General features: G+C 41.7%; 1 protein-coding gene across 3 annotated transcripts; it reads right to left on the bottom strand.

Moving 5' to 3' along the window:
• Nucleotides 1–5,797: 5,797 nt before the first annotated feature.
• LOC143435947 (uncharacterized) lies at nucleotides 5,798–26,585 on the bottom strand. Of its 3 annotated transcripts, none has more exons than XM_076919711.1 (4): nucleotides 26,354–26,585; nucleotides 14,080–14,206; nucleotides 13,837–13,897; nucleotides 5,798–11,951 (listed from the first exon to the last, which is right to left on the bottom strand). In XM_076919711.1, the coding sequence occupies exons 1-4, from the start codon at nucleotides 26,354–26,356 to the stop codon at nucleotides 10,811–10,813; spliced, it is 1,332 nt and encodes a 443-aa protein (XP_076775826.1). In that variant the 5' UTR covers nucleotides 26,357–26,585; the 3' UTR covers nucleotides 5,798–10,810. The 3 variants fall into 3 exon arrangements, with proteins under 3 accessions (XP_076775826.1, XP_076775827.1, XP_076775828.1); XM_076919712.1 differs by lacking the exon at nucleotides 26,354–26,585 and adding an exon at nucleotides 26,174–26,320; XM_076919713.1 differs by lacking the exon at nucleotides 26,354–26,585 and adding an exon at nucleotides 20,723–20,925.
• Between the last annotated feature and the right edge of the window lie 979 nt (nucleotides 26,586–27,564).

Genomic DNA, 27,564 nt, shown 5'->3' with positions numbered 1-27,564 from the left:
ATGACATTATGATAGTATTAAATTACAGTCAGGCTTAGGGTCCCAGAGAAAGTAAATTTCATGTTTGCACTGAGGTCATTTTTTTAAAGCATTGTGCATAGACAAATATTTAAAAATTTCAATACTTTTTGTCCTAACAATCTTCCATAAGAAATATTAAATATGCCAAGTGTGGTGGTACATGCTTCTAGTCCCAGTACTTGGGAGGCAGAAATAGGCAGATCAAGACCAGCCTGGTCTATAGAGTAAGTTCTAGGACAGACAGGATACTCAGAGAAAGTCTATCTAGAAAAATCAAGAGAAAAAAGAAAAAGAAAAAAGGAAGAAAAAAGAGAAAAAACATACTAAATGTAATAAGACTTTATAGCCAATGTTAGCAAAATAAATTTCTTAGAAACACTATTGAAGTACTGTATAGCAATATTGCTGTTTTGACAATAGCTACCTTTAAACCACCAGAAGTGTATTCAGTTTATTCATTTCATAAAAATCTTATAGAGGACAAAAGTAAAATTTTTCCCTGTAAAAATCTCTAAGAATCAAAGTCTTATTATTGAGCATTTTGTTTTTTCCAGAAGTCAAATAATATATGAACGGTGTGAACATAAAGAATACAATCAATGTGGTGAGAACTTCTGGCTACTACAGCAAGAAAACCTTTCTTGAAGTAAAATCACATGAAAGTTAGATGTATAAGAAAGTCCTTACTGATTATTCTTCTATAAATGTGCCCCTCAGATATCACCTCCTATACAATATTTGTACGTGCCAGGAATATAGATAAAAGTCACATGACCTTTGTAGTAATCACAAGAATGCATAGCAAAGAAAGCATGTCTGTGATAACACTTACAGTCACTAAAATTCAATTTGTAGGTAAAAAAAAAAAAAACACAGTAAGAAGAAAAACTGACTACAGCAGCGTGCAGAGCTGTTCAGTTAGCAAACATAGAATGTCCTACTGAACACCCAACCGTCTGAAACAGGGGCATTTGAACGAGTACTGAAGTCCTTGAGATCCCTTATGGAGTAGAATCTCCTATCATATGACGAGTTTGATGCAAGGTAATTTGAGTAGGCTAAAACAGAAAACACACAAATCAAATGAAGTATTATAAATGTTATAAATACATCATGGCGCGGGTTACTGCTGAAGTTAGGTCCCTGGACTATGGACTTCTTCCCTTCACCCCTTCCTATTGCTTACTATTCACTGAATAAAACAATGAATTTAATTATAACATTTTCCACTGATATGTCACATACCACATCCACCCATATCATTCTCTCCCTGCATTTTTGTTACTCTTTTTCAATTTTCCAATTAGCTCTACTTCTACTATTGTTGTATATTCATCTTATGTTACATATAATGTATATGTATGAACGCATAAAATCTACAATCTGCATGTGAGACAAAACATCAAGTTTTTGTGAGGCTGGCTTATTTGACAGGGTGAACTCTAGTTCTGTACATTTTTATACAATGACATCATTTCATTCTTCGTTATATCTAAATAGAACTCTATTGTGTATATATACCACATTTACCTTATTCATCTTTCGACATCTAGTTTGATTTCATAACTTGGTTATGACAAATAATGCTTCAATAAACATGCATGTTCATGTGTCAGTATTTTGAATTCTCATGCTGTCGTCCACTAGCTGCACTAAGTTATATTCTTGTCAAGTTTGCACAAACACTCCTTTCAGCATTATTGTTATTTTCTTAATGCTAGCTGTTTGACTGGTGACATGGGATCTCAGTATAACTTTTACATTTCTTTATGTCTAACAATTCTGAACCTTTTAAATATAGTTTTGGATATGCGTCCTTCATCTTTTGGGAAATATCCACTCATTTTACTTTCCCATTTATTATTTGGGTTGCTTGGAGTTTGTTCATATTTTAATTGTTGGTTCTCTCTCTCTCTTTATATTGTGGGTGGGTGGGTGGGGTGGTCAGAGGACAACTTGTGGGAGTCATTCTCTCCACTTTGTGGCTCCCAGAAATTGAACTCAGGTTGTCAGGCTTGGTGGTAAGTGCACTTACCTGCTGAGCCAGCTTATTGGTTGTAATTTTAATATATATATATTATATTATATATATATATATATATATATATATATATATATATTGATCCCTTCTCAGAGGGATAGCTGGCAGAGCTTTTCTGTCCGTCACCCTGCAGGGTGTATCATCTGTCTCCTATTCGCTTCCTATACCTTGATGTTTCAGAATATTTGAACCTGTTTCCAGCTAGGGTGTGGCTCAGCCCTTGGCACTCACCTTTAATCCCAAATGATGAATGCAAAGTTAGTTTGTAGAAGGAAGCACCCATGTTTGAAAGTCATATCTAATTGAGTGGCAGGAAAAAAAAAAGATGAATCAGAGAAAGATTTGCCAGAAAGGGTATTGCCAGCTCTAACAAGAAGAGAAAGGAAAGGGAAGCTGTGTAAGGGAGAGACAGACAGGACAAGAGGAGAAGAGTATAGGAACACAGTAGAATCTGTGGAGAGCGGTACAGGGTTGAGAGGGAGAGTAGAGCAGCCCAAAGATGGAGAAGGAAGCAGTTTTCCACACGTAATGTAGCAGATGTGCAGCTTGGTCTTCGTGTGGGTCCCAAACAACTGGAGCCGGGGCTATCCCAAAAGCTGTTGCCTGTATGTGGGATATGATACCTTGTCTGACCTCAATGGGAGAGGAAGTGCCTAGCTTTGCAGAGACTTGAAATGCCAGGGTTCAGGGATACCCAGGGGGACCCCACCCACTCAGAGGAAAAGGGGATAGAGATAGAGGAAGGACTGTTGAAGGGGGTAACCAGAAGGGTGGCAGTGAGCAGGATGTAAAGTGAATAAGTAAAAAAAATAAAATTAAATAAAAAACAAAGGATAGCCTTCACACATTGCATAAAAGTATTATGCCTACAGACATCTACATGGTGTCCAGCGGCAGCCCAGACCACAGACACCCATTTGGCCTTTGGTTGTGACAGACATTGACACAGATACCAGCTGCAGCAGGGTCACAGACTTAGATATGGCCCTTGGTGGCAGCTCTTGGGCCAGGCCCTCCTCCTAGCTGCCTGTTCCTTACTGCTGTCAAGTCTCCAGTTACACCTTTCTCCACATTGTTTGAACCTCTAGGCTTCACTTTCTCTTCTGTATCTCCACTGGCTACTCCATCCTTCCCAACTTTCCGTCACACATTCACCCACTGTAGTGGCACTCATGGCAGGTGTCCTCCTTCCAGCCCAGGCAGGTGTCTTTCTGGAGGCTGGTGTGGCTGGTATGGGCACCTGAGTCCTTTCTGGGTTTTTTAAGTTTAAAGATGTATTTATTTATGTGTATCTGTATGTATATGTGCATGTGATACCCAAAAAGCCAGAAGACAGTATCCAATTCCTTCCCAGAGTGGTTGTGAGTTGCCCAGTGTGGGTGCTGGGAATCTATCTCTGCTCATGTAAGACCAGCTAGTGCTCTTACATGGCTGAGCCATTTCTCTAGTTCCCTTTTGTGTTTTAAAGCTTTATATCTCTTGGTTTTTCATTTATATTTCCTATAAGCACACTTAGTACATGTGCTTTAAACTTAAAACACACACACACACATAACATTTACACATACATAAAAACATCATGCCTACAGACATCTACATGGTGTCTAGCTACATGTCAGGTTTAGGTATGGTTCCGATGACTCGGAGTGAGAGACTGGTGGAGATGTTATTGGACAGTACAGAAGCCAGCTCATATGGAACATGATGAAGTCACAGTACCAGAAGTAGGCATTAGCTAGTAAGGACTATAAGCATTACCAGAACCCACAGAGACCCTGAGTGATAGAAGCTGTGGCCTATGGTAAAGGGAAACAGACCCCTGCCATCCACCCCTTGAGGCAGATAAATAGCTCCATTTATTTTCCTATTGTCGGCTTTCTGGGTGGCATCTCTCATGATATGAGGCATTTTGAAGTGCTCAGCCTGTGGGAGCACCTGCATATTTTTGATATTATTCCACAGTGCCCCAGTCCCACGGGACATTAAACTGGGATCAGAAGACCTGGAAGAGAAAACTGGAGTACAGGGGACACAAAGAACAAGTGGCTTGTCTATAGGCTGATCAAACCACTGATTTTACTTTTTTCACACAGGGGTTATATACACAAAAAGGCAGGATGTGGGGAAGGGGATGATGCAGGAGCGTAGGTGTTCACGGGGAGTACAGATATCTTCCAGAACAGAGTGTTAGCTAGGTGAAGGTTCAGGGGACAGGTCACTATGACTCCACCTATGATTCTCTTGTCCTTATCTAAGTTGGTACTATCCACCAAGGCTGCCTATTCACAAGGTCTATGACTATCCAGGCTGGTAAATTTTCATCAAATCTGTTTCAGTGTTTTTCCACAGAGACCTAAGACTTTGTTAGCAGGCATGTATGTCAGGCCTATTGCTGTTTTTAGGCCTATGGCTGATTCTAGACCTTCTGTGTATAAGCAGGGCTGCCCCTGACACACAGCTCAGTGAACTCATTCATATCTTTTTGCTTTAAGATGTGCCAGGATTCCTAACACTAAACTAGTTTATCAGAAGATCCAGCTACAGCCATAGTCATTAGAAAACCCTAAGGGAACAGTGGAGATTGAGGGGAGGAAACGTGTAAGGGGCACTGGGAAGAAGGGGTCTGCTGTCGGGATGTAATGTGAATAAATTAATGGTTAAAAAAGAAAAAACCCTAAACCTGAATTAATTCTAATACAAGAAACATGGACTGTTGGTGATGCTTGCTTTCATGGATGTGGTAGCATATGTATTTCATCCCAGCAAAGGAGATAGAGGCAGGCAGATACAGGCAGTGTTTGTGAGTTGGAGCCCAAGCTGGTCTGCACGGGTTCCAGGCCAGGTAATAAAACAAAGGAATAAATATTAATAAATGCTTAAGGATGACCAAGATATGCTTATTTAATAAGAAGCTAGACACTGACCACAAGTGGTATTATTTTTGTTTCTCCTAGGCTTCTATCTTAACAATTTACCTAAACATACTGCCCTCATATGGTGTGGAACCAAAAGAGGGGCCAGTGTTGTTACAGACCCATACTGTCACTGTTACAAGTCTCCACACCTTACAAGGATACGTTTCTGCTCTTTAAGCCTAATGTAAGAAGCTACACTGTCGTAACTGTTATTAAGTTTTTATATCCTACAAGAATACGTTTGTTTTCTAAGCCTCCGGCAATTCATGCTTTTCAACCTATGATGAATTTGCAACCCCATGATATAAACTCACCCACCCTTTTGCCTTACTCTGAACTCCTGAACCTGGGATGGCAGCCCTTTTGCCTTATGAAAGTGTGTCTTCCCAGACACCTTGGTGACTGCCCTTCCACATGGTGTAGTCTTTTGCTATTTTTATTGCCTCCTTCCTAAAATCCAACTATCCTGGAAGCTGTTTTGCATGGCATTTATTCACCTCACAGGCAGCCTTGAGCCCTAAGTCCTCCAGTCTTCTGTCCAGGTACTAACAGCCAATTATCTTGACAGGTCTTTTCTATCAACCCTAACCCTTTCCCATAAAAGGGACCCCTAAAACCAGTGAGAAGCTGTTCTCTGAAATTCCAACTTTGGGAGAGGCAGCCAGATGGTCAGTTCCAAATTTGGCTTGCTTTAAAGAGTCATAGAATTTTGCTTCAGGTCTAACAATAGACTTAAAAATTGTTATGGTAATACTAAGAAGTGAGTGAGTGCTTTATTTAACAGTATTTTAACAGAAGGATGATCAGTGACTCACAATAGTCTTTGTTTAGAGTTTTTATTTTAAGAGGTTGGGAAACAAAAATCACTGATTAGAAAATGCTATCAAGGGGCTGGAGAGATGGCTCACTGCTTATGAGTGCTAACTATTTTTTCTAGTTTCCTTTCTGTTGCAATAAAATACAGACTAAAACCACCAATAACAACAAAAACTTGGGAGTGGCAAGACTTGGATTAGGATATTTCACTACCGAAACAGAAAATAAACCGATACCCCACTGTTGCTAAGGACGCAGGTTCAGTTCCTAGCACTCACATCAGGTGACTCACAACTGTCACAGTGATCAGGGGGTCTGACCCTGTCTTCTGATCTCTGCTGCCACATACTTATGTAGTACATACAAACTCAGGGGCAACAAACACATGCACACAAACAAAAAAATACGAAAAATACTACTAACTTTCAAAGGGTGATCTTAAACTGGATATCAATATGCAGTGTACTTTTGGACAATCCTGACACACAGAAATCAGATAGAGCACAGCTCTTATTGATGAGCATAAAACTGCCATCACATCATACAGCAGCATGAAACATTCCATTCATTAAGCTATTCAATGTGTTATTATCAAACGGGTGATTCTGTCCAACAGGTGTTAATGGAAATGAACTTGTCACTGCAGGTGAAAGACAGTTTCACAGCATTCTGTCACCAAGCAAAAGTGGGATTTGTGGCTTTGGTGAAGAAAAGAATTTCAAGGTGAGCCAATGTAGATTTAGAGATTAAAATAGAAAGGTGCTCCAGGGAAGAAAATAAGTTCCTTAAAGGTTGCTTAAACCCCTTCATCCCTCCCCCCACAATAAACAAACCTTTAAAAACACTTCTTAGAGAGTAGAGTGCATGACAAAAGTTAAAAGTTAAAGAATAGTTTGATAAACAAAGGCATAGTGAGGCAGATCTCTGTGGGTAATTGCACAGATTTAGGAATGAGAGGCAAGTGCTAGAAAGTCAAGATTATATGTCATTTTAGTCTTAAACAAGAAATTCTGTTTTCTTCTTTCTTGTTCTTCCATTTCTGACACACGGTCTCACTGTGCAGATTAGGCTGGTCATGAACTCATAGAGAACCTCCCAAGTGCTGGGGGGCGGGGGTTAAAGGTGTACACCACCATAGCAGGCTTTTCAATTTGGGTTTTATTAATGGTCTAGCAAAGAGAACCAGAGAATGGGTGGGAGGGTGGGGGGGAGGGGCAGGGGGTTGTTTTCCATAATTTTCTCATTCTGGCATGCTTCAATTTGAACATTTTCAAATTTAGCCTCAACTTCACTTTGAAATTCAGTAACTTAAAATTTCAATTTACAGACTCATTTCACTGTGAGTTTATGAAAGCAAGAATTACCAAATTTGTAGAACATTTGTGTTTACTGGAGGACTGTCCATTGTATCATAGAAAATATTTGAATATCTAAGTTATAAAAGCTAAAACTAGTCCAGATGACTGGAATTAGCCACACACTCACAGAAGTGGCATATTTCATGTTAACACACCTGCAAAAATATATAATTCTGGTCTGGGGCAATAGCTGTAGATAGAGGACTTGCCCAGTGAAAAGACTTGAGTTAAAAACCCCTCCAGAACCTAAGTAAAACCCAGATGCAGCAATCGTACACCTGTAATCCTATATTCCTGTGACAAGACAGGAGATGGAAGCAGAACCCCTAGGAGTTCCCAGGCCAGCTATCATATGCAGCGGAAACAAGAAAGACCCTGCCTCAGCAAGACGGAAGGTGAAGGCGGGCGGACGCTAGAAGCTGCCTTCTGACCTGCGCATGTTCTGCAGCACATACATGTTCACACACACAGATGTTTAAACAGTAGATAAACAGTAGTATGGATTGAGACCAAATAGCCAAACAAACTAAACACTAAACAAACCCCCAAACATTCTGTACATGTCTTTGAAATTTGTAAAATTGAATAAATTTTGCAAAAGCTGAAAAAGAGCAAAATTTCCCTCTTTCAATTAATCAGATCATATTAGGGTTTTCCAGAATTGAACCAAGAAAATTATTAAAGGAGGCACTGACTAGATTGTCATACATGATAGGGGCTGGTGATACAACAATGGTTGGTTGTACCAGAGAAGCAGAGAACTTGGTGGCTGCCCACTGTAAAAAGCTAAATGCCTCAGTGGGTCCAATCTGAGGTCGAAATACTGGAAGCTCCTGGGGAGTCACTAGAACTGTGTCCAAGTTAAGAGGAAGAAGACAGCAGAGGATCACAGTAGCATCAGTAGATGTACTCAGACCAATAGGAAGGCAGGGATGTGCCTGCTGCTTTTGCCTGAGACTTCATCCAGGAAGTTGGGAAGTCACTGTTGGGAGTTGCAGCCCACATTGAGTATGAGTTTCCCCTCCAAGTCACTGCCCGACATATCACTACTTCTGTGGAAATTTCCCCACCAATATACAGGTGCATTTCACCAGTCACGTGAACAACTAAGATCAACTACTACAAGTCCCTCCTTTATGAACTTGATACCTATGATATACACAATTTCTAAATAAAGACAATAACAAAGTTATTTCACCTAACATGATTTTCATGTACAAATGAAAACACATTGTTTCCTTAGGTGTCAAAGTCCCTTGAGGAAAGCTTATTCACTTATTATACCATAACGAAATACGACAATACCAATACATAGCAATACCCAGTATTGTTAAATCAATAAATATATTACATGGTAAAGGAAGAGATGAAAGAAAACATGAATATCTCCTTAATATGTGTGTATATGTCTTAGCTTCATTTCCTGTTGTACTGACAAAATATCCAGGTAAAAGTGACATAAAGGGAAGGAGGTTTATCTGGCTCATAATTCCATCACTGTGGGAAGTCACTATGGCAGTAACGTGAGCAGCTTTCACCTCACACCCACAGTCAAAAACAGAGAGCAGTGAACTAACGCATGTGTGCTTGGGCTCAGACAGGTAACTCCCCACTTTTATACACTTGTAGATTCCAGTCAGGAAATGGCACTTCCAACAGTGGTGGGTCTTTCCACCTCATTAATGGAATCAAGATAACTGGCCACAGACACTCTCAGGGGCCGTCTCACAGGTGATTCTAGATTTGTCACATTGGCAATCGACACTATCAAGTACAAAAATAAACATAATTCTTTTTTTGTTGTTTTTGAGTCAGGGTCTCCTTATGCATCCCTGGCTGTTCTGGAACTATGTCAACCAAGTTGGCCCTGAACTAACAGAGATTCATTTGCCTTTGCCTCCTGAATGCTGGGATTAAAGGGATATGCCACCGCACCCAGCCCAACATATATACTCTTAATGAAATAAGACCCAATATAACTAGAATCCTCACTTCTATAACTGGTCTCACAGACATAGCATATTTATAAGTACCTTGTGATGTCTTTTTGTATTTCTTCCTCTTTAGCAACGGCTAAGCATCCTGATTTTTAAATTTTTAATTTAAAATACATTTTAGTTTTAAAAACCTTGTAAGTAAATAAAAACATCACGCACCCAAATCAACTAGTTCTTTACCTTGGGATGTGATTCACACTTCCATTCTGAGTATCTGGGCCATTTATTACCCTGTTTGGACTGAGTTGTATCCTCCCATGGGTTTTAATCACCAGACATGGCAATAATAAGGAAATCCAGGAATAGAACGTCCTTTCCTTGAGTCCTAGCTTGATTTGTTATTGTTGTTACTAAAACACCGACCAAAATCAACTTGAGGGAAAAAAAGATTTGTTCAATTACACTTTATATTCCAGCCCAAAGAGAAGCCAGGGTAGAAGAATCTCAAGGCAGGAACTTAAGAACTTGGAAGTAGGATCTGAAGAAGAGACCATGGAGGAAGACTTACTCCTCATGGCTCATTCAGCCTGCTGTCTTATATAAGATGGGGCCATGTACCCAGGAGAGGCACTACCCACAGTCGCCCTGTCCCATACATCAGGAAAAAAAAAAAAAAAAAAAAAAAAACGCCCCCATAGACTAGCCTATAGGTCAATCTAATGACAATTTCTCTGACCAGATAACTCTAGCTTGTGTAAAGTAGACAAAAAGTAATCAGAACATCTCCATTGCTGAATGGTAGTCTCATTCCCCATTGGTCATGTGGATCTGTCACTCCAGTGACAGTAACGGTTTTTAGTTAACTCAAGGGCACAAGGAACCCAGAGTAAATGGGTGTGGGTATGTGTGGGTGGATGTCTTAGTTTCTAGTTCAAAGGAATGGGTGGGTGTCTTCATTTCTAGTTCAAAGGAATGGGTGTGTGTTCCTCCTGATGGAACCATAGTATCTACAGAACAGGGAAAAAAATTGCTAGTGAGTTAAAGGGATGATCCCATGCCCCTTGATTCCTGGACCCATAAGAGAAACAGAGTTGTATGAGACACCAATTTAGAGTACATCCATCATCCTGGAGAATCTTGTCCTAGCACTGTCAGCTAGTACCAACTCATTTGTTGTTAATATATTTGCTTTAACTACATCTCAAAAGGCCATTCTACCATTCAAACAACCAAAATTCTTCAGAATAGTAGGAAACAGGATAAAAAAAAATATTCTCTTGTTCCATTGCTTAAGCAAACTTCATAGAATTATGCCATGCCACCATTTATTTACAAGACTTAAACTTAGAAATAAATAGTTTGAATATTTTAGTAATAAACTAATCAGTGTAATATAATTTTAGGACACTTCCCTTCAGGTTATGTAATTTTTGGAGCATTCTATATAAATTACTTTGCATTGAATCTTTTATAATGTACATTTATGGTCCTCTATTACCTGAGGAATTTCACAGATTTTAAAACTATTTCTTACAGTCAACTTTCTGAACAAGTTTTGATATTGGGTGCTTTCTTACTTTGTCCTTTATGTTTGTTGATTTAACAACATGACTAGTGTCAGCCCTCCTAACTTTCTATTGATACTTGTTTTCTTCCCTAAACATTGTAACTTTTTTTTTATAGAAAGGGGATGCAGTAAGAAGTCCTTTCCACACTTTATGCTTAGGAATTCTCTCTAGTATGGGTCTTTTCATGTACTCGAAGGGAACCACAACGAGTGAAGGCTTTCCCACACTGCTTGCATATGTAGGGCTTCTCACCAGTGTGAATTTGCTCATGTCTCTGACAATCACCCAAAGCAGGAAAGGCTTTCCCACACTGCTTGCATGCATAGGGTCTTTCTCCACTGTGAATTCTTTCATGGCGTCGAAGGGAGCTGTAACCACTGAAAGCTTTCCCACACTCCTTACAGTCATAGGGTTTTTCCCTAGTGTGAATCCTTTCATGGCGCTGAAGAGAACTCTGTATAGTAAAGGCTTTCCCACATTCCTTACATCTATAGGGCTTCTCTCCAGTGTGAATTCGCTCATGTATCCGGAAGGTACCAGAAGAGATGAAACCTTTCCCACACTGTTCACAGACATAGGGTTTCTCTCCACTGTGAATTCTTTCATGGTTTCGAAGGGAAGTACGAGTAGTGACAGCTTTATTGCACAGGTTACAAACATAGAGCTTCTCTCCAGTGTGAGTCCGCTCATGCACTCTGCAGGTACTTGAAGAAATGAAACATTTGCCACAGTATTTGCATACATAGGGTTTCTCTCCACTGTGAATTCTTTCATGGCGTGGGAGTGAACTTTGACCAGTGAATGCTTTCCCACAATACTTACACACAAAGGGTTTCTCTCCACTGTGAATCCTGTCATGACGGCGAAGGGAACCACGACTAGGGAAGGCTTTCCCACAGTGGTTACACATGTAGGGCTTCTCACCAGTGTGAGTTCTTTCATGTCTTCGAACCTTACTTGAAGAAGAAAAGGCTTTCCCACATTGATGACATTTATACGGTTTCTCCATGGTGTGAGTATTTTCATGCTTCAGATAGCAGGCAGGATACATGAAGGCTTTCCCACCTCCCCTAAATTTATAGAGACTGTCTTCATATATCTCATATTCATATCCTTTATGTCCCGGTTGAACAGGAATGTGCATATTTAGGGGTGGGAGACCAATAAGTATGTCTTCACACAGTTTTACTCCACAAGAGGTTTTCTTGCTCATAACAGTACCTGGGAACTCGCTGAAGATTTCTTCACATTGTCTACCTTCACTGGGTTTAAACAATAATTCCACCAGTCCACTTCTGTAAAAAGTAGAAGGCACAGTACTCAAATTTCATTTGTAAGTTACCAGTCAAGACAATTGTTCATATTTTACGTGGCTAGAATTCTTTAACATGAATGTGCTAAGTGTCCCACAGGATATCTAGGACATGTGATGTGAAGATAGGTATTCGTATAGATGCTACCACTTCTACCAAGTAAAATAGTCTGCAGATACTGAATGCCTATGCCAGTATGTTTTTTAGTTACTTGTTTATTTTTCATTATTCATTTGTTCGGGAGAGTCTTGCTCCTTGCTGTGATGCTTAAGCTGGCCTTGAACTAACTGCCACCTACTGCTAGAACTGTAATTAGTCAGTACTGAAGGCGACTCTCTATGACACATATTTTTTAAACAAAATGCTTCTACAAAAATGCTTTCAGATTTTAAAATACTTGCATATATTCAGGATATTTTGAAGATGAAAACCAGTGGAAGAAAGACATTCCTTTAACCTTTAAATTATTGTTACTCGGTAAGTAGAAGAGACTGTACAAAGGTCTTGGAGGAAAACTTTGTGGAGTCAATACTCTCTTCACTTTTTAAAAAAATATATCTCATACTCAAAGTCTCAAGATAATGTCATACATTCTCTACTTTTATTATTTATTTAATCTTTAAAACAATATTTTTTTTGTATTTTTAAAAAACTATAAAGATTTGTTTTATTTTTAATTATGTGTGTGTGTACATAAGTGTAGTACCTGTGGATTGTCTAGAACTGGAATACAGATGTCTGTGAGATGCTCCAACATGGATGCAGGGAACCAAACTCAGAGTCTCTTCAAGAATGGTATTTGTGAGCTCAGTCTTCGACCCACTACAATTCTTTACGCATGCGTGCGTGCGTGCGTGCGTGCGTGCATGTGTGTGTGTGTGTGTGTGATGGGTCACCACGCATGCTTTGGGGTGGAACAGAGGTCATCAGGCTTAGGAGAGCACCTTCCCTACTGAGCCATGCTCGTCAGACCTCGCCGTGGGGCTGTGGTAGTGTGTGCATCTGCGCTGTCTGCACGGGAGGTCAGATGAGAACACCAGAGAGCCTCCTCTACCACTTCCCTTCAACCTCCTGAGACAGGGACGTCTTACTGGATCTGGAACTCATGCTACTTTTCTCACCCTTCCAGCTTAGCTGACAGCCAGAGAGCCCTAGGAATATTTCAGTCTCCCCTTTAAGACACTGTGAGTGCTGGGGATTCCCGAACTCAAGTACTAACGCTCACACTGCACGTACGCTTACCCCCAACTCACTATCTGTCCAGCAAATATCATTTGTTTCTTTGTTTTCTTCCCAGGTAACTTTTTTTTTTAATTTATGTATTCCCTTTATGTACTGACCACTGCCCCCATTCCTGGTCCTCTCCTCCCACAGTCCCTCCCCCTACCCCCTTCCCCTTCTCTGAGAGGGTAGAGGACTCCCTGGGTATCCCCCCACCCTGGCACTCCAAGTCACTATATAGCCCATATCATTTTAAAATAATTTTGTACATAAAACAGATTTTGCATATACTTGGTGATCACAAATCAACTGTATCATCTTACTAGTATTATGAATTTTTATAAAATTATTTGAGATTAAATTATTTTGAAGCTGGGTTTATTTTTAAATTTTCTACATTCTTTTAAAAAAATTCTTATTTAGTTATTTATTTTTATGTGTATAGGTGTTTGGCTTGCATGAATGTCTGTGTGACACCTGCATGCAGTGCCTGAGGAGGTTAAGAGAGGGTGTCCAGGGATTTCTAATCCTGGGAATCTAATCTTGGTCCTCTGAAAGAACAATGTTATTAACTACCGAACCACCTAACTACCTTCCATCCCCAAATCCTTAAGCAACAGTCCTCTTATTGGAGGGAACAGGTTACCTTAGATTTCTCCTAGAATCTTCATCGTCATCTTTACTCATCTGGCCTTCCTCAATTTGTCCTAAAATGCAGAGCCAGAAAAATTATTATGAAATCTATCAATATTAACTTCTGTAAGTTCATAGTATAATATGTATATGCCTGGAATATTCACATTTACCCTTTATATTCTAAATCACTGAACAGCATTGGCAAGCAATATAGCTCTCTCACTGTTAAGCAAGAAAATAGCCTCATCCTTACCTATAGCAATCAGGTTTCTGAAGGTTTCCTGCATCACATCTGTGTAGAGTTGCTTCTGGGATGGATCCAGCAAATCCCACTCCTCCAGGGTGAAGTTCACAGCCACATCCTCAAAGGTTAGACAGTCCTAAAGTACACCAATCAGGAAGAAGAATGAGGTCCACAGCGCTGTAATGTAGGTGCACTCCCCAAAGGTCAAAGGTTAGACTGTCCTAAAGTACACCAATCAGGAAGAAGAATGAGGTCCACAGAGTGGTACTATAGGTGCACTCCCCAAGGCCACTCCTTCACTAAGCACACCTCCTCTACCTCTTACACAGCATTCCTGCATTGGATTGGAACTCTTTTTTAAATAGTAGGATAGAAATACCACGAGTATGCTGCTGAATCTTGCAATCTAGCAAGATTTTGGGTGTTTTTTTTGTTTGTTTGTTTGTTTGTTTGTTTGTTTTTTGGTACACATATTAACACCTCTCAAGACAGTCCTGCTACTTACTTAGTGCGTTCACAGCTAACACCCACTATCCTGAGTCCACATATTTTTAGAAATGACTCAATCCAAAGTTTGATTTTTGCTGGTGTCGGTGTACTGCTCTTGGGATGGATGTCAACAGACTGATAGCAAGAGGTGGGGACTTAAGATGTTCCCGTAGAGTTTCTGTACACAGTATGTTAGGTGCTTAACTCCTGCGTTCCTTTTAAATGCTTGAAAATTTCCAACATGATCACCACAGGGAGACCACTTGATCATTCCTAAATTGCCATCTGAATGATGAGTCTTTACTGCATTGCTTTGAGAGTAATTATCACTTTTTGTCACAATTTGTTACAGTTTGATTATATTTATTGTGCCTGCAGTAAGAGAAAAATCCTGGAAGGTACTGGGTTTCTTATGAAGTAACCACAGGCATTCTGGAGAGTAATTTACTAAGCTAATAACCAACATTACCTTTTAAAAATAAATTGGAAAATGTCAAAGAACAATGAAATGATAAGAATGATGTCATAATTTTAGATGCAACACAATCAGTTCAAGATAGCATCCCCTTAAAAGTTACTTACTTATTTTTGTTCAAGTAACTGCAAATAGAAACCAGGCTGGGACAAACACCATCCCTTCCCCACAGAACAAGGAGAGAGGTGGTCCCTACACCCTGTTCCCATTAAAGTGGGCCCGAACTGCCCTATCCAAGTGGTAGAGCACCATGTTCCCTGGGGTGGGGCAGAACCAGCCTGCTGCTCGTCAGCCCTGCTTTTCTGAGTGTCTAGGTGGGGAAATGCATTCAGAAGGGAGGAGGAAAACTTGGTGCTAGCAGTAGCAGCAAATGGTGGGTGTCTAAGAATGAACACTGAACAAAAAACAACACAACTGTCCAAAGGTAGTTTCTGAACAGAAGAAAAAAATGGAACCAGAACCTTGGGGGTAGGGAGCAAGGAGGCACAAAAGAAGTGAGCAAAGCTAGTTCCTTCCTTACTGCCCCGTTGAAGGAGTGAAGAGAGCCCAGAGTGGAACCAGGGGAAGTGCATTAGCACCATCTGCCATAGGCGAAGAGAAGTCAGAGAATAGGACCTTACCTTGGAGACAGTGGTAACTCCCATCTGTCACCTCATTAGGTACCACAGGAGAGCAAAGTAGGTGGGGCTAACATCTGTCCTACTTCTTGTAGTGTAAGGAGCTTACCCAACCTAGTAAAGGATCTAGGTAAGGTGAAAAGTGACTGAGACTGTCACCTGGTGAGGGTTTGGTGCATGCTAGCATCTATGCATCCCCTGCACTGACCACGCCTGGTACTGCAAGGTCAGCCAATGGAGTCTGTCAGAAGAAGATGGGGCTGGGACCCCTTAAGGCCAGAGAACACTTCCAGGACCCTCCACAGTAGCAGTTCTCAACCTGTGGGTCATACATCAGATTTTCTACATAATCAAATATTTACATTAAGGTTCATAACAGTAGCAAAAGTACAGTTATGAAGTAGCAATAAAAATAATTTTATGGCTGGAAGTCACCACACATGAGAAACTGTATTAAAGGGTTGCAGTATTAGGAAAGTTGAGAACTGCTGTATTATGGGATCTTCCTGTCTGATAAGTGAAAGGTCACAAAGACAGAAAAAGAAGGACGTATCCCTTGAACGAACAGCTTTAACAAATCTGGAACTTGGAATAAGCTTAAGAAGGTAGCTACAGTCAAACAATATTCACTGAATTGTCAGTGTGCCATAGCTAGTATCCATCCTGAGAAGAGACCTATCAATAGAGTCTTTCTCTAGAGATCAGCCAATCCATTGTAAACTCATCTCAGTACTGGCGTACATTCATCCACAATAACTGTGTGTGGTACCACATGGAACACTTTGGGGTAGTATCTCTGACACAAACATCCTGAGAAACTAATTCTGCATGGAGCATGGGTTACTAACAAGGTGATCCTGCCCTCTGTCACATGAAGCAATACCAGATGTATGTTGTTTCTGAAGGCATTGGGGACAAACCTAGAGGCTTACCAGGACTGGGGTAAAAAAAAAAACATAATCCAGCACACAATTAGGTGCTTCAGTTGCTACTTGTAGTGTTCCAGCAACCCACTAGGGTTTGGATTCTTCCCACCAGTTCTTGGCAATAGTGAAAAAAAAAAGTTCAGAGCAACCATTACTTTGATCTGTCTTAGGTTTCCCCTTCTGGGGTAGGTAGATGTGTGTATGTTGCATCTCCACAGGAAAAGTCTCTATACAACAATAGCACAATCCTGTCTGACATGAGAGATGAGTTTAATACAAAAAAAAACCTTGTGAACCATGTGGAGGACATGTTCTAGGACATGCCTCATTGTCTGACAGAGACTCATAAAACATGAAGTTATATTTAAAAATGCTCAATGTCAAAGATAATCAGTACAAATAGCATACAATCATAAATTATGTGTGCTATTATACTTAATGCTAGGCAATAAACTAGATTATCTGGAGTGTTGTTAAATCACACAATATATATACATATATATATGTATATATATGTGTAATATATATACATATATATATATATATATTACAAAATTTCTTGCTAAATTTGACTTTACCCATAGTTGAAAAATCACCTACATTTTCCCATTGTGTAAAAACAAAATATGCACCTAGGGACAAAATAATATCATGAACATCATCAAATAAACACAAAAAAGCAACAAAGTAAACAAAATGAATACAGAACAAATCCAATTAACAATTCCAAATAAAAAAGACAATTCCAACTAGCAGAGAAATGAGACAGTGGGCTGACTTTATTACAGATTAGTTACCAACACCACTAGAGACTTGGACAAAGAAACCATAATGCTTAAAACAATATTAACTGCACTATTATCTCGTTCAAAATTCAAAGGAGGTGAAACCAAATGAGATGTCACTTAGTGATAAACAACTTGTGAAACTGTTAAGAAGGACAAACGGGAAAGAAGAACAGGAGAGGCCTCTGTGTAAGGAGCGGCATGAATGAAAGCGAGCCTCTGGAAGCAGCCAGGGCCTATCTGCTCATCAACAGTGTGACCACATGGGAATAAACATGCTGTCACTCAGAGTGACTGCTAACGAATTCCTTAGTTCAAGGATTCCTTGGGTTAGCAAAAATGGTCAGCAGACAGAAGGGTTTGTTATGAAAACCTGGTGATCTGGCGTTAGTCTCTGCACCTGTACAGAAAGGTGGGCGGGGAGAACCGCCTCCATAAACATCGACCCCAGGACTCTATCCACTAGGGATCTGAGCAGGAATGAACATCACCGACTCTTTTATTCTTTATTATGCTTTAGATGGGAGAGAGAACTGAGGCAGGGTCTCACTCTGCAGCACTTGCTGGACTTGACTTACTATAGAGATCAAGTTGTCCTCGACCTCATGGCAACATCCCTGCCACAGCTTCCTGAACGCATGGTTGCAAGTGTGTACCCCCACACTGAACTGAAATATCACCATTTTATACTCAAATCACTCAAGAAATTTAAAGTAGTTTTGTATACTTTTATAGAGATACAATTCTGCAAGGAAAACAAAAAGTGAGATCAGAGAAACTGCCTGTTTCGCTTTTCGTTCACAAGGATGAACCCACCTCTGTGCTTAGACACCATGGTCACCATGTAGGTACAGGTCAAGGTGCTTCACTTCTAGTGAATAAGGGAATCCTGAACATCTAGGAATGTCACTGAAAACTTCCACTTTGCACTGTTATCAGTGTTAACAGCTTCTTTCCTGTACAAAATCAATTCAAGGTGGTGGCCAAACACCTAGAGTTGGCTGAGGATCTTCAATCGTGCTGATGTTCCATGCCATCGGTGCCATTAACAGACTCTCCAACACCAGTAGGATGTCCTACAATTGAACTCTGGCACCTACATTTGGCACTGTCCTGAGAAGTTCCAGCCACTAAGATGGCTTGGCAGGTCTAAAGGGGCTTACCACCAAACCTAAAGACCTAAGCTGGATCCCTAGAACCCATGTGGTGGAAGAACACACACACACACACAGACACACACACAAAGAGACAGACAGACAGACAGTCAGAGACGGACAGACATGGGGGAGGGACAGGAACAGGGAAAGGGATTGAGATTAAGGCAAGTAGCAAGAGAGACAGCTCAGTAGTTAAGAACACTGTACTCTTGAAGAGGACTGGGTTTTGGTTCTCAGACCCCACAGGGGGGCCTAAAACTATCCGTAACTCCTGCTCCAGGACATCACTGATGCCTTTTTCTGGCCACTGTGGGCAATGGCCACACGTGAGATATGTACACACATATATGCATACAAACATTCATACACATAAAAGTAAAGGAATCTTTAAAACAATGAATCCTGACAGTTTTAAGGCCTAGTACCACTCTACTATCTCACTGCAGCCACCAGCCCATGGATACATATACTCTGCTTCTCTCCATCCTAAAGCGACAGAGGCTAGCACTCTAAATGTCTAACTAGCATGAGGTCAGATGCTGCCTGAAAGAAGAAAAGATACATGCATGCTTTTAATCTCTGTACTCAAGAAGCAAGCAGGCAGACCGCTGAGCTCCAGGTAAGCGTGGTCTGTACAGTAAGTTCCAAGCTTGCTAGCCAACAATACATCGTAAAACTCGGTCTCCAGAAAAAATAAATAATTTAAAGATATACTTTTGAAAAAGGAAAAATTCAAAGGCATTCCTACAGTTCCGCAGAGTCAAAGGTCATCTGTCCTAGGCAGAATCTTGCACATTGTCCAACTTTTAAGATTATACCAAAATATACTGTGAAAATGATAAATCCTTTTCTTGACGTACTTTTCCCTCAAACTGTGCAATACAGACATTCTTACAAGGCACACGTTATATTCTGACTATGCCACATGCCTGCTGTTTGCCTGGTGGCATACAGAAAGAGCTCAGGCTGATGGGTTTTGCCCACGCATGTGATCCCGGTAAGCAGCAGTCGCAGACCTGCTATCTCACAATACTTTCTATGCTTGAGAAACACTTTCCCCCCTACGCTTAGATGATGTTAACTCCAGGCCTATTCCTTTAAATCTATGACCAACTCAGACACAAACTTGACAAACGCCCATTTGCCACAGGCTGGAGAGATGGCTCGGTGGTTAAGAGCACTGGCTGCTCTTCCAGAGGAACTGAGTTTGACTCCCAGCACCCACAAGACAGCTCATAGCCCTCTGTAACTCCAATCCCAGAAGAAGGAGGATCTTCTGGTCTCCCTGGTCACCAGGTATACATGTAGTACACATACATATAAAATAAATAAAATTTTAAAAAGAAAAAAAATCCAAATGCCCACAAGTCCCAAAATGTATGGCTGAATGGAATAGTGAAAAACTACTAAACCACCTTTTGAATGTTCTGTTCCTCCAACACCTGCCATCTCTGACCCTCTCAGTAAAAATCAGCACACAATCTTTCCACCCAAAGAACAGGATGACCTCAGGTCAAAGTCCCTCCCCTTTAGCCTTCTTTCTCTACCCTAGCTTACTTGCGGTAGCATGTAAGTGTTAAGCCCTTTTCTGCCTAATCACTGGAATGTATGAAGGCCTTAAAGAGTTTGGGCTTATCGCTATTGCAATACTTCTCACAGTCTAGTCTTCCTCCTATTAGTATGTAATCTTTAAATCACCATCAGTGAACGACCCGTCAAAGGACAGTAACAATGATGTCAGAGAGAAGCACACATCTACTCAAGCGGCGCAGTTACTTGTGGATTCTTTCTAACGAGTTGGGCAGTGTGAGGAAGCGCCTGGATACAGGATTTCTTTTGCACTTTACACATCACTAGGCTGCAGCGGCAGCAAGGTTGAGACTTCAGATGAGCCTACTCATGAATTTGAAAGGTTTTTCAGGAAAACAGAGCCGGGAACCCAACACCACAGCAGCTCCAGTCCACAGTCCACATAAAGGCGAAAACTCCCACAGGACCCTCTGGCGGGTACCACAACCTGAGGGGATCTAGCATAGCGAGGGCGGAGCTGCCGACAGGAAACCGGGTGACAGAACGATGGAGTCACACAGCTCAGGAGCAGGATTGGGAGCCCAGCACCACCCCCTCCCCCGCCCCGGGGTTAGGGGGACGATCGTTAACTTACCGGAGGCCCGCCCACCTCACAAACCCTGCTCGTGCTCACCATGTCTGTGCTCAGAGCCTCCTGCGGCCTCACACCCGATCCTGGGACCAAAGGTCTCCCGGCTACAGTGGTTGAGCCCCCTAGACTTCCTCGGCTGACAGGACCGCTGCACAAGTACCGCTGTGCCAGGAAGAAAGATGGCGGGCAAAGGACTTCCGCCCCGCCCACCCATGCTCCTGAACTGACAGTTCCCACATCCTTAGACACATCTTATACCTGCTTTCTAGGCTTCTAGTTAGTCTGAAGCCTGCTTCTGGTTGACCACAAGAACTAAACGGCTGGACTCTGTTGCTGAAAACAACACCCTTTGGTTGCAGGAAACAGAAAAATCAAGCCAGAACCTTGCAATAGAGAAAGTCATCAAGTGTCCTAGCTAGCGTTGATTCCTATAATCTACACTACCAATCTGCCAGTCAAAGAGTGCCCATTGGTATAATAGTGGCATGGGAGTTGTTGTGGTAACAGTTTTCTGATTGTATTGAGGCCCTCGTTCCAGAAGGGAACTCAAAAACCCTTAGATGGAGAGGTCACAGGCCCTGACCTATTGTTTGGCTACACAGACACGATGTCAAACTGTCTTATAAATATTTACGATTATACTCATAGATTAGTTCTGCTGTCAAGATTAGTGGTGGCCAAAGAAGCTTCTATGTGCAGTGTGGATGATGTTTAATACAGAAATTCACAAATGGTTCAAGTCCTGAGTATAAGTACCTCTTAAATACTTGCCCCGCCACCCCACCCAAGGCATGGAGAACATGACAAATGAAGAAAAGAAAAACATCAGCACTGGAAGGTGGGAAGCACGTCGTGAGTCCTGCACTCTGGACATGACAGACCTGTTGAGCTTGTGAACTCTAAGCCACTATAGTTGCCTGTACAATGGGCTCCCAGCATCCCATTGTTAGCCCCTCCCCCATATGAGGAACTATTAGAAGTTAAAGGCTTGCTGGAGAAGAGTCGCTGTCTTCTTCAGAGATGTAGCCACTGATAAATTGGCCATGCTTCAGTAAATAACTCTCACCCATCTTCATTCAGGTAGACATAATTAAGGTCATAAGGTCACAAACAAACACAAGCAAAACAGTGAAAAGCAGGAAGGGAACTAGCTGGGACCAGGGTTCAGCAGAAGCAGGATAACCAAGTATAATGGTGGGTAGAAAAGATCAAAGTATCTGTCTACAAAATTACAAAATTGTGTAAGAAGAAGAAGGAGGAGGAAGAGGAGTAAGAAGAAGAAGAGGAAGAAGAGAAGGAGGAGGAGCAGGAGGAAGAAGAGAAAGAGGAAGAGAAGGAGAAGGAGAAGGAGAAGGAGAAGGAGAAGGAGAAGGAGAAGGAGAAGGAGAAGGAGAAGGAGAAGGAGAAGGAGGAGAAGAGGAAGAAGAAAAGAACAGAAGTGCAGAAGTGACCAGTATCTGAAGGAGGTATGTTTCAAGACCTGCAATGGAAGACTAAAATAGTGACAAGTAGTTACCTAAGGCACACTATGGTTTTCCCTACACATACATGAGAAACTTTAATTTGCTGACTACTCACAAGAAGATATTTACAACAATATACAACAGCAATCTATGACAAGCCGCAGTGCACTGCCCTCACCTTTCTTCTTGGGCTGATGTGAAGTCACACAGCTGCTATACGGTAAGATTATATGAGATGGATGATGTACTAGCATGGCTGTGTATCCCACGATGCTACTCAGATCTACCCAAGATTTAAAGTTACAAATACTTACCTCTAGAAAATGTCATTTAATGTTTTCAGACACCAGTTGTACTGAAACTACAGAACCCATGCTGCAAGTTAGAAGTAGTTTGACCAGAAGATACTGGCCATGCTCAAAGTACACAAAACTTGGGTAGAGCTGTCTAAAACTCTCTGGGAGCTGAAGCAAATACTTTAGTTGCCATGTACAGAGCAAATGTCCATGTGACTGCCACAGAGCTATGCTGTGTGCTGGTGAAATATCTCTGAGGTCTTGAGGGTGACCCTCCTTCCAAGGACTCCCATGCACTTCACTGTTGAAGACTGCAACAGCCTCATCCACAATTTCCCTGGGCTTTGTCCTGGTTGGGGTCTGTGCCAGCTCTGCTCCTACCATACCATACAATTTCGCCTTGGCTTTAAGAGTGCTAGAGAGATTTCTCAGAATATACAGGGGGAAAAAAATCTACCCTTCTCCCAGCTTTTATACTCTGGACCTGGAGTATTAGAACCATATATTGAGATTTGTTTGTGTTGTCTCATCAGGAGACAGAAGGGGAACACTGACTCATTTAAGCACAACAGGGGGAACACAGACTTATGGTGGCCTTAGTCAGCCTCAAGGTTAGTTGGTACCCTGACTTCCCTCTCCTACGTTAAATTCCGTACCAAGGGAATGGCATGGTGATACACTCCTATAGCCTTAACACTTAGGAGGTTGAGGCAGGACTGTTGCTTTGTGCCAAGCTTAGGCTATATAATGAGACTATGTCTTAAAATAAAACAAACAAAAATATCACCATAAACAAGGTAAACAAACTAACCCATGCTTTTGCAAATATGGGGAGGAGAGCTTTGAAGACCTGCATACTGCCTTCCAGGTCATTTTCCCACATCTTTCATGGATAGCACCAGACTTCCTTCTAGCTCATTAGGCTGGAAATTTTCTAGATCATTACATTCAACTCTCCTTCGATTATAGTAACAGGTTTGATGCCCTTTCTCTCCTCTTGCATTTCCTTAGAAGCCAGTTGTCAGGTCCCAAAGAAACCTGGGAAAATCTCACTGAGTCCTTGTGGCTCTTCCCGCGCTTCTCACTCCAGCCCCGACTCTAAACCTCTCCAGCCCAGGGGCTGCTGGGCTTTACTTCCCTTTCCCCAGCTTCTGATCCCACACAAACCATTTGGCAATGTGCTCTCTTGGCCATTTGGCTCCTGGCTGGCTGGCCCTTGGCCTCTTGCCCTCTTGGTCTCACCTCTTCCTCTCTTGCTCAGCCCCCAACCCTGCACCTAAATGTCAGTCTGGAGCTGTCCAGATGCATCTGGCTAAACTCTTCATTTCTACAATACAACCCTTCTTCTCAACCATACCTTGGAGCACTCACACCTTCATTTTCATTTACCAGTCAGGGAAGCCATGCAGCCACACAAACACTGTAGCTGAGAGACCTTTTATCCCAAATATAAAAATTCATCACTCTGAAGGTCTGTTCTCCATACTGTCCCTGGACACACAAAGAACTCAACCTTTTAGTCACTTCGTAGTGAGCATGGCAATTTCCCATTTCTAATCAGACATCATCACTTCTTATCAAAAATGTCATCAGTATAACTTCATTGTCCATTTTTTCTGCTAACATTCTGCTAACTGTGTTGGTTAGCTTTAACTGCCAATCTTACAAAACCTGTAACTACCCAGGAACCAGGTCTTAATGTGGGACTATCCATATTGGATTGGTCTATGGCCATATCTGTGAGAGAATGTCTTGGTTGTGTTAACTGATGTGAGAAAACCCAGCCTAAAAGTGGGTGACATTACTCGGAGTTCTTTTCTCAAGGAACAGACTGTAACCTGGACTTGTGAAGTAAATAAACCATTCTTTCAAGTTACCTTTTTTTTTTTTTTTTTTTTTTTTTTTGAGACAGAGTCTCGCTATGTATGGAATTATCTGGGACTTGCTATACAGATGTTGGATATGATAACAGATATGATGATAGTCTCACTTATTTACACACTCAATGTGCACAGAGAAGAAAAAAAAACCAGCCTTTTTTATTTTGAGATGGTCTATATAGACCAGGCTGACCTTGAACTTGAAGAGAGCCACTTGTCTCTGCCTCCCAAAAGCCGTGACTAAAGGTGTGCAACCACTCCCAGGCTGAAACTCCAACTTCTGTATATCACCTGTCACTTACTCTCCTTAACTTCCTTAATTTTACAAATGGACAACTGACTTGTATCACCCTGTGGACAGTACTAAACGTCCCACTTTGTCCTCACAGTCTTACTTATGACACATGAGAACTCCATCATAAATTCCTAGGTAGAAATGGAATTGTGGTTCTGGGGTATCTTTCTTCCGGTTATATAATGGGTCATACCCTTGGCTCACACTGTAGGGTATTCTTGCCCACATGCAAACTAAGCAGCTTTGACAGTGTCTGTTCATCTACCAGCTGGACTCTGGCTATGGTTATTTATTTATTTATTTAGATTGGGTCTTATTATGTAACCCTGGCTAGCCTCAAACTTGTGATGTTCTTTTCTTCCAAGAAAGATTTCAAGCTATGGCACCTTGCCCTGCTTAGTTGTGGTTTCAGAATTAACTTCCAGATGACTGGGGACAGTAGACATTTGTACATGGGTATTAAAATCTCTTGGCAGAGTTTTGTGGCATAGAGCTTTATTCCCAGAACCCCAGAAGCAGAGGCAGGTAAATCTCTATGAATTCCAGGCCTGCCTGGTCTTTACAGTAAGTTTCAGGCAAGCAAATGAGACTCTGTCTTAACCTCAACTCCATGTGACTCCATAGTTTTTGTATTAGCTGTCGCCCAGACATCCAGCAAAGTTTTTATCCCATTCACGTACAAAAAAAATTTTTTTTTTTGTTTTGCATATGGTGTTAGTATTGTATCTAGTTCAAGCAAACACTCTCTGACACTACAGTCCATCCCAGCTCCTTTTATTTTATTTATTTTAAAACAGGCCACCACATCAGGCAAAACCGGGCTTTTTTTTTTTTTTTTTTTTTTTTTTTTTTTTTTTTTTTTTTTTGGTTTTTCGAGACAGGGTTTCTCTGGGTAGTCCTGGCTGTCCTGGAACTCACGCTGTAGACCAGGCTGGCCTCAAACTCAGAAATCCGCCTGTCTCTGCCTCCCAAGTGCTGGGATTAAAGGCTGTGCGCCACCACCGCCCGGCCCCAGACATTTTTTTAATGGTAATTGGTTAGCAAAAATTTAGTAGCATATGGTTCCCATTATTTCACCCAATTTTGCTTTACTCCAGTAAACGTAAAACAACTAATCACTGTAGAAGAGAGTTATAATGTACTATAATGCACCAGGGCAACTGGCTGGATATGGGGTTCTTAACCTATTTCCAAGTTAATCAATTTGAATACACTGAATGTCTACATCACTTTGGTTTGGTTTTTGACACACTCTTGCAGCTAGCTCTGGTTGGCCCCGAATGTGGGATACAATCCAAACTGGCCTTTGATTCGTTATCATCTCGCACGGGCTGGTGTTGTGGGCATGTGCTAACATGCTCAACTACATATACTTTTCAGGAGGTGTCCCGTTGGGGAGACAGGAGCACAGGATTCTGCAAGAGTTAGGGTTGGCCGCCGGGTCCCACCACCTAGAGAGCAGAGAAACCATGGGTCCCGCAGCACCCAAGGTGGGTTGTAGGACTGAGGCATCTACCCGGGGAAGACCCGGCGCCTCCTACACTTGCCCCGACATTCACCTCGTCTGCGCCCTGGTTTCAAGAGGGCTCCTGAGGTCGGCTGTCACTGAGCCGAAGAAGCTTAACCGTACGCGCGGCGCTCTCAGCTGACCAGACCGTGCCAGGAAGAAAGATGGCGGGCGAGGCACATCCGCTGTCTGCCGGCTTCCTGATTGGACAGCTGGCCGCAAGGACACTTACCATATCTGAGCCCAAGGCTTCCTGAGGCCCGTGGGAATGGTCTTGGTGTTGGCAGCCACACAGCACACCCTGAACGGCTGCCTGTGACTCCCTCAGCTGACAGGACAGTATCACCACAATGGCCAGGCAAGTAAGAGATGGCCGGCGAAGAACTTCCGCTCCACCAATCGGCGCTTCTGATTGGATAGCTCGTGCTGTACTCCGAGGTACTAATTGGATAAGCGATCAGAGCCCACCCTACCCCCCTACAGTAGAGCATGGTGGTAAATTTTCATAAGTGGGGCACAAATGCCCTGTTGCAGCTATAACTCTCAGAGCCCAGGCAAAAATCCGCTCATCTTGATAACTGCATTTAAACAGAATTTAGACTTGGTTTTTCCAAAGAAAGGCTTTCTCGCTTCCCTCTGGAAATTAAGTTCAGAGTCTGCTTATTTAAAGTCAGATTTACCATGGACACAACCTTAGAGAAAGAGTTCCTAGGCCTGCCGCAGAGAAAAGGGGATGCCCAGCCAGGGCAGGACCACTGGAAAAGAAGAGGTCTAATGTCATATATGAGAAACTTGACATGATGTAGTTTGCATCATAGCAAAGATTTTCCCTACCTTTTCACTCAGTCCATACATTTTTTCAACCAAGAAAAGAAAAATATGGCAAGAGAAAAACAGTTATTCTGTTTGTTTCCGTGTATGTGAAAAGTGCAGTTACACAGCAATCGGGTGCAGGAACCAGTTCGTTTGCTCTGCCAATTAAAGCAATTTTATTAGAATTTTAAAGAAAAATCCCAGGGAAACAAAGCTGTAAGTCACTGCAGGTGCTGGAACAGGAGAGGAGGAGAAAGACATAGCCATGCCACTTGAGTTAAGTCTACATGGAGGTCAGCCACGCGGAGATGTGCAGTCATATGGCAGGGAGGGAACCTTAATGGGAAAAGTAAGGAAGCCCAAAGCTGGAGACTAGGAGTTAGAGTGATCCCAGATAGGCAGAGAGATTAAAAAAAATAAAAATAAAAAATGGGAGAGGGGCACAAATAGATAATAAAGATGACAAACTTACAAAGGCTTAAAAGGCCTACTGTGCTTTTATTCCTGTCATAGGGACCATTGTCTGAGAACAGGTACTATAAGTTCAGCGCCACGGAATAGAAGTATGAGCCTATCAGTTTTCCTGTCTTTGTTCAAACTGAACATCTCTAAGTTAGAAAAGACTCTTCA

Source organism: Arvicanthis niloticus, chromosome 22, assembly GCF_011762505.2.
Source record: "Arvicanthis niloticus isolate mArvNil1 chromosome 22, mArvNil1.pat.X, whole genome shotgun sequence".
NCBI classification, from domain to species: domain Eukaryota; kingdom Metazoa; phylum Chordata; class Mammalia; order Rodentia; family Muridae; genus Arvicanthis; species Arvicanthis niloticus.
This window is presented reverse-complemented; position numbering and strand designations above follow the sequence as displayed.

What these genes read in the sequence shown, in the direction of transcription:
- LOC143435947 (XM_076919711.1), bottom strand. An exon ending in CAGAAACCTGATTGCTATAG is followed by an intron (nt 13,898 to 14,079) that starts GTAAGGATGAGG and finishes TCTGCATTTTAG; the next exon opens with GACAAATTGAGGAAGGCCAG. An exon ending in GATTCTAGGAGAAATCTAAG is followed by an intron (nt 11,952 to 13,836) that starts GTAACCTGTTCC and finishes TACTTTTTACAG; the next exon opens with AAGTGGACTGGTGGAATTAT.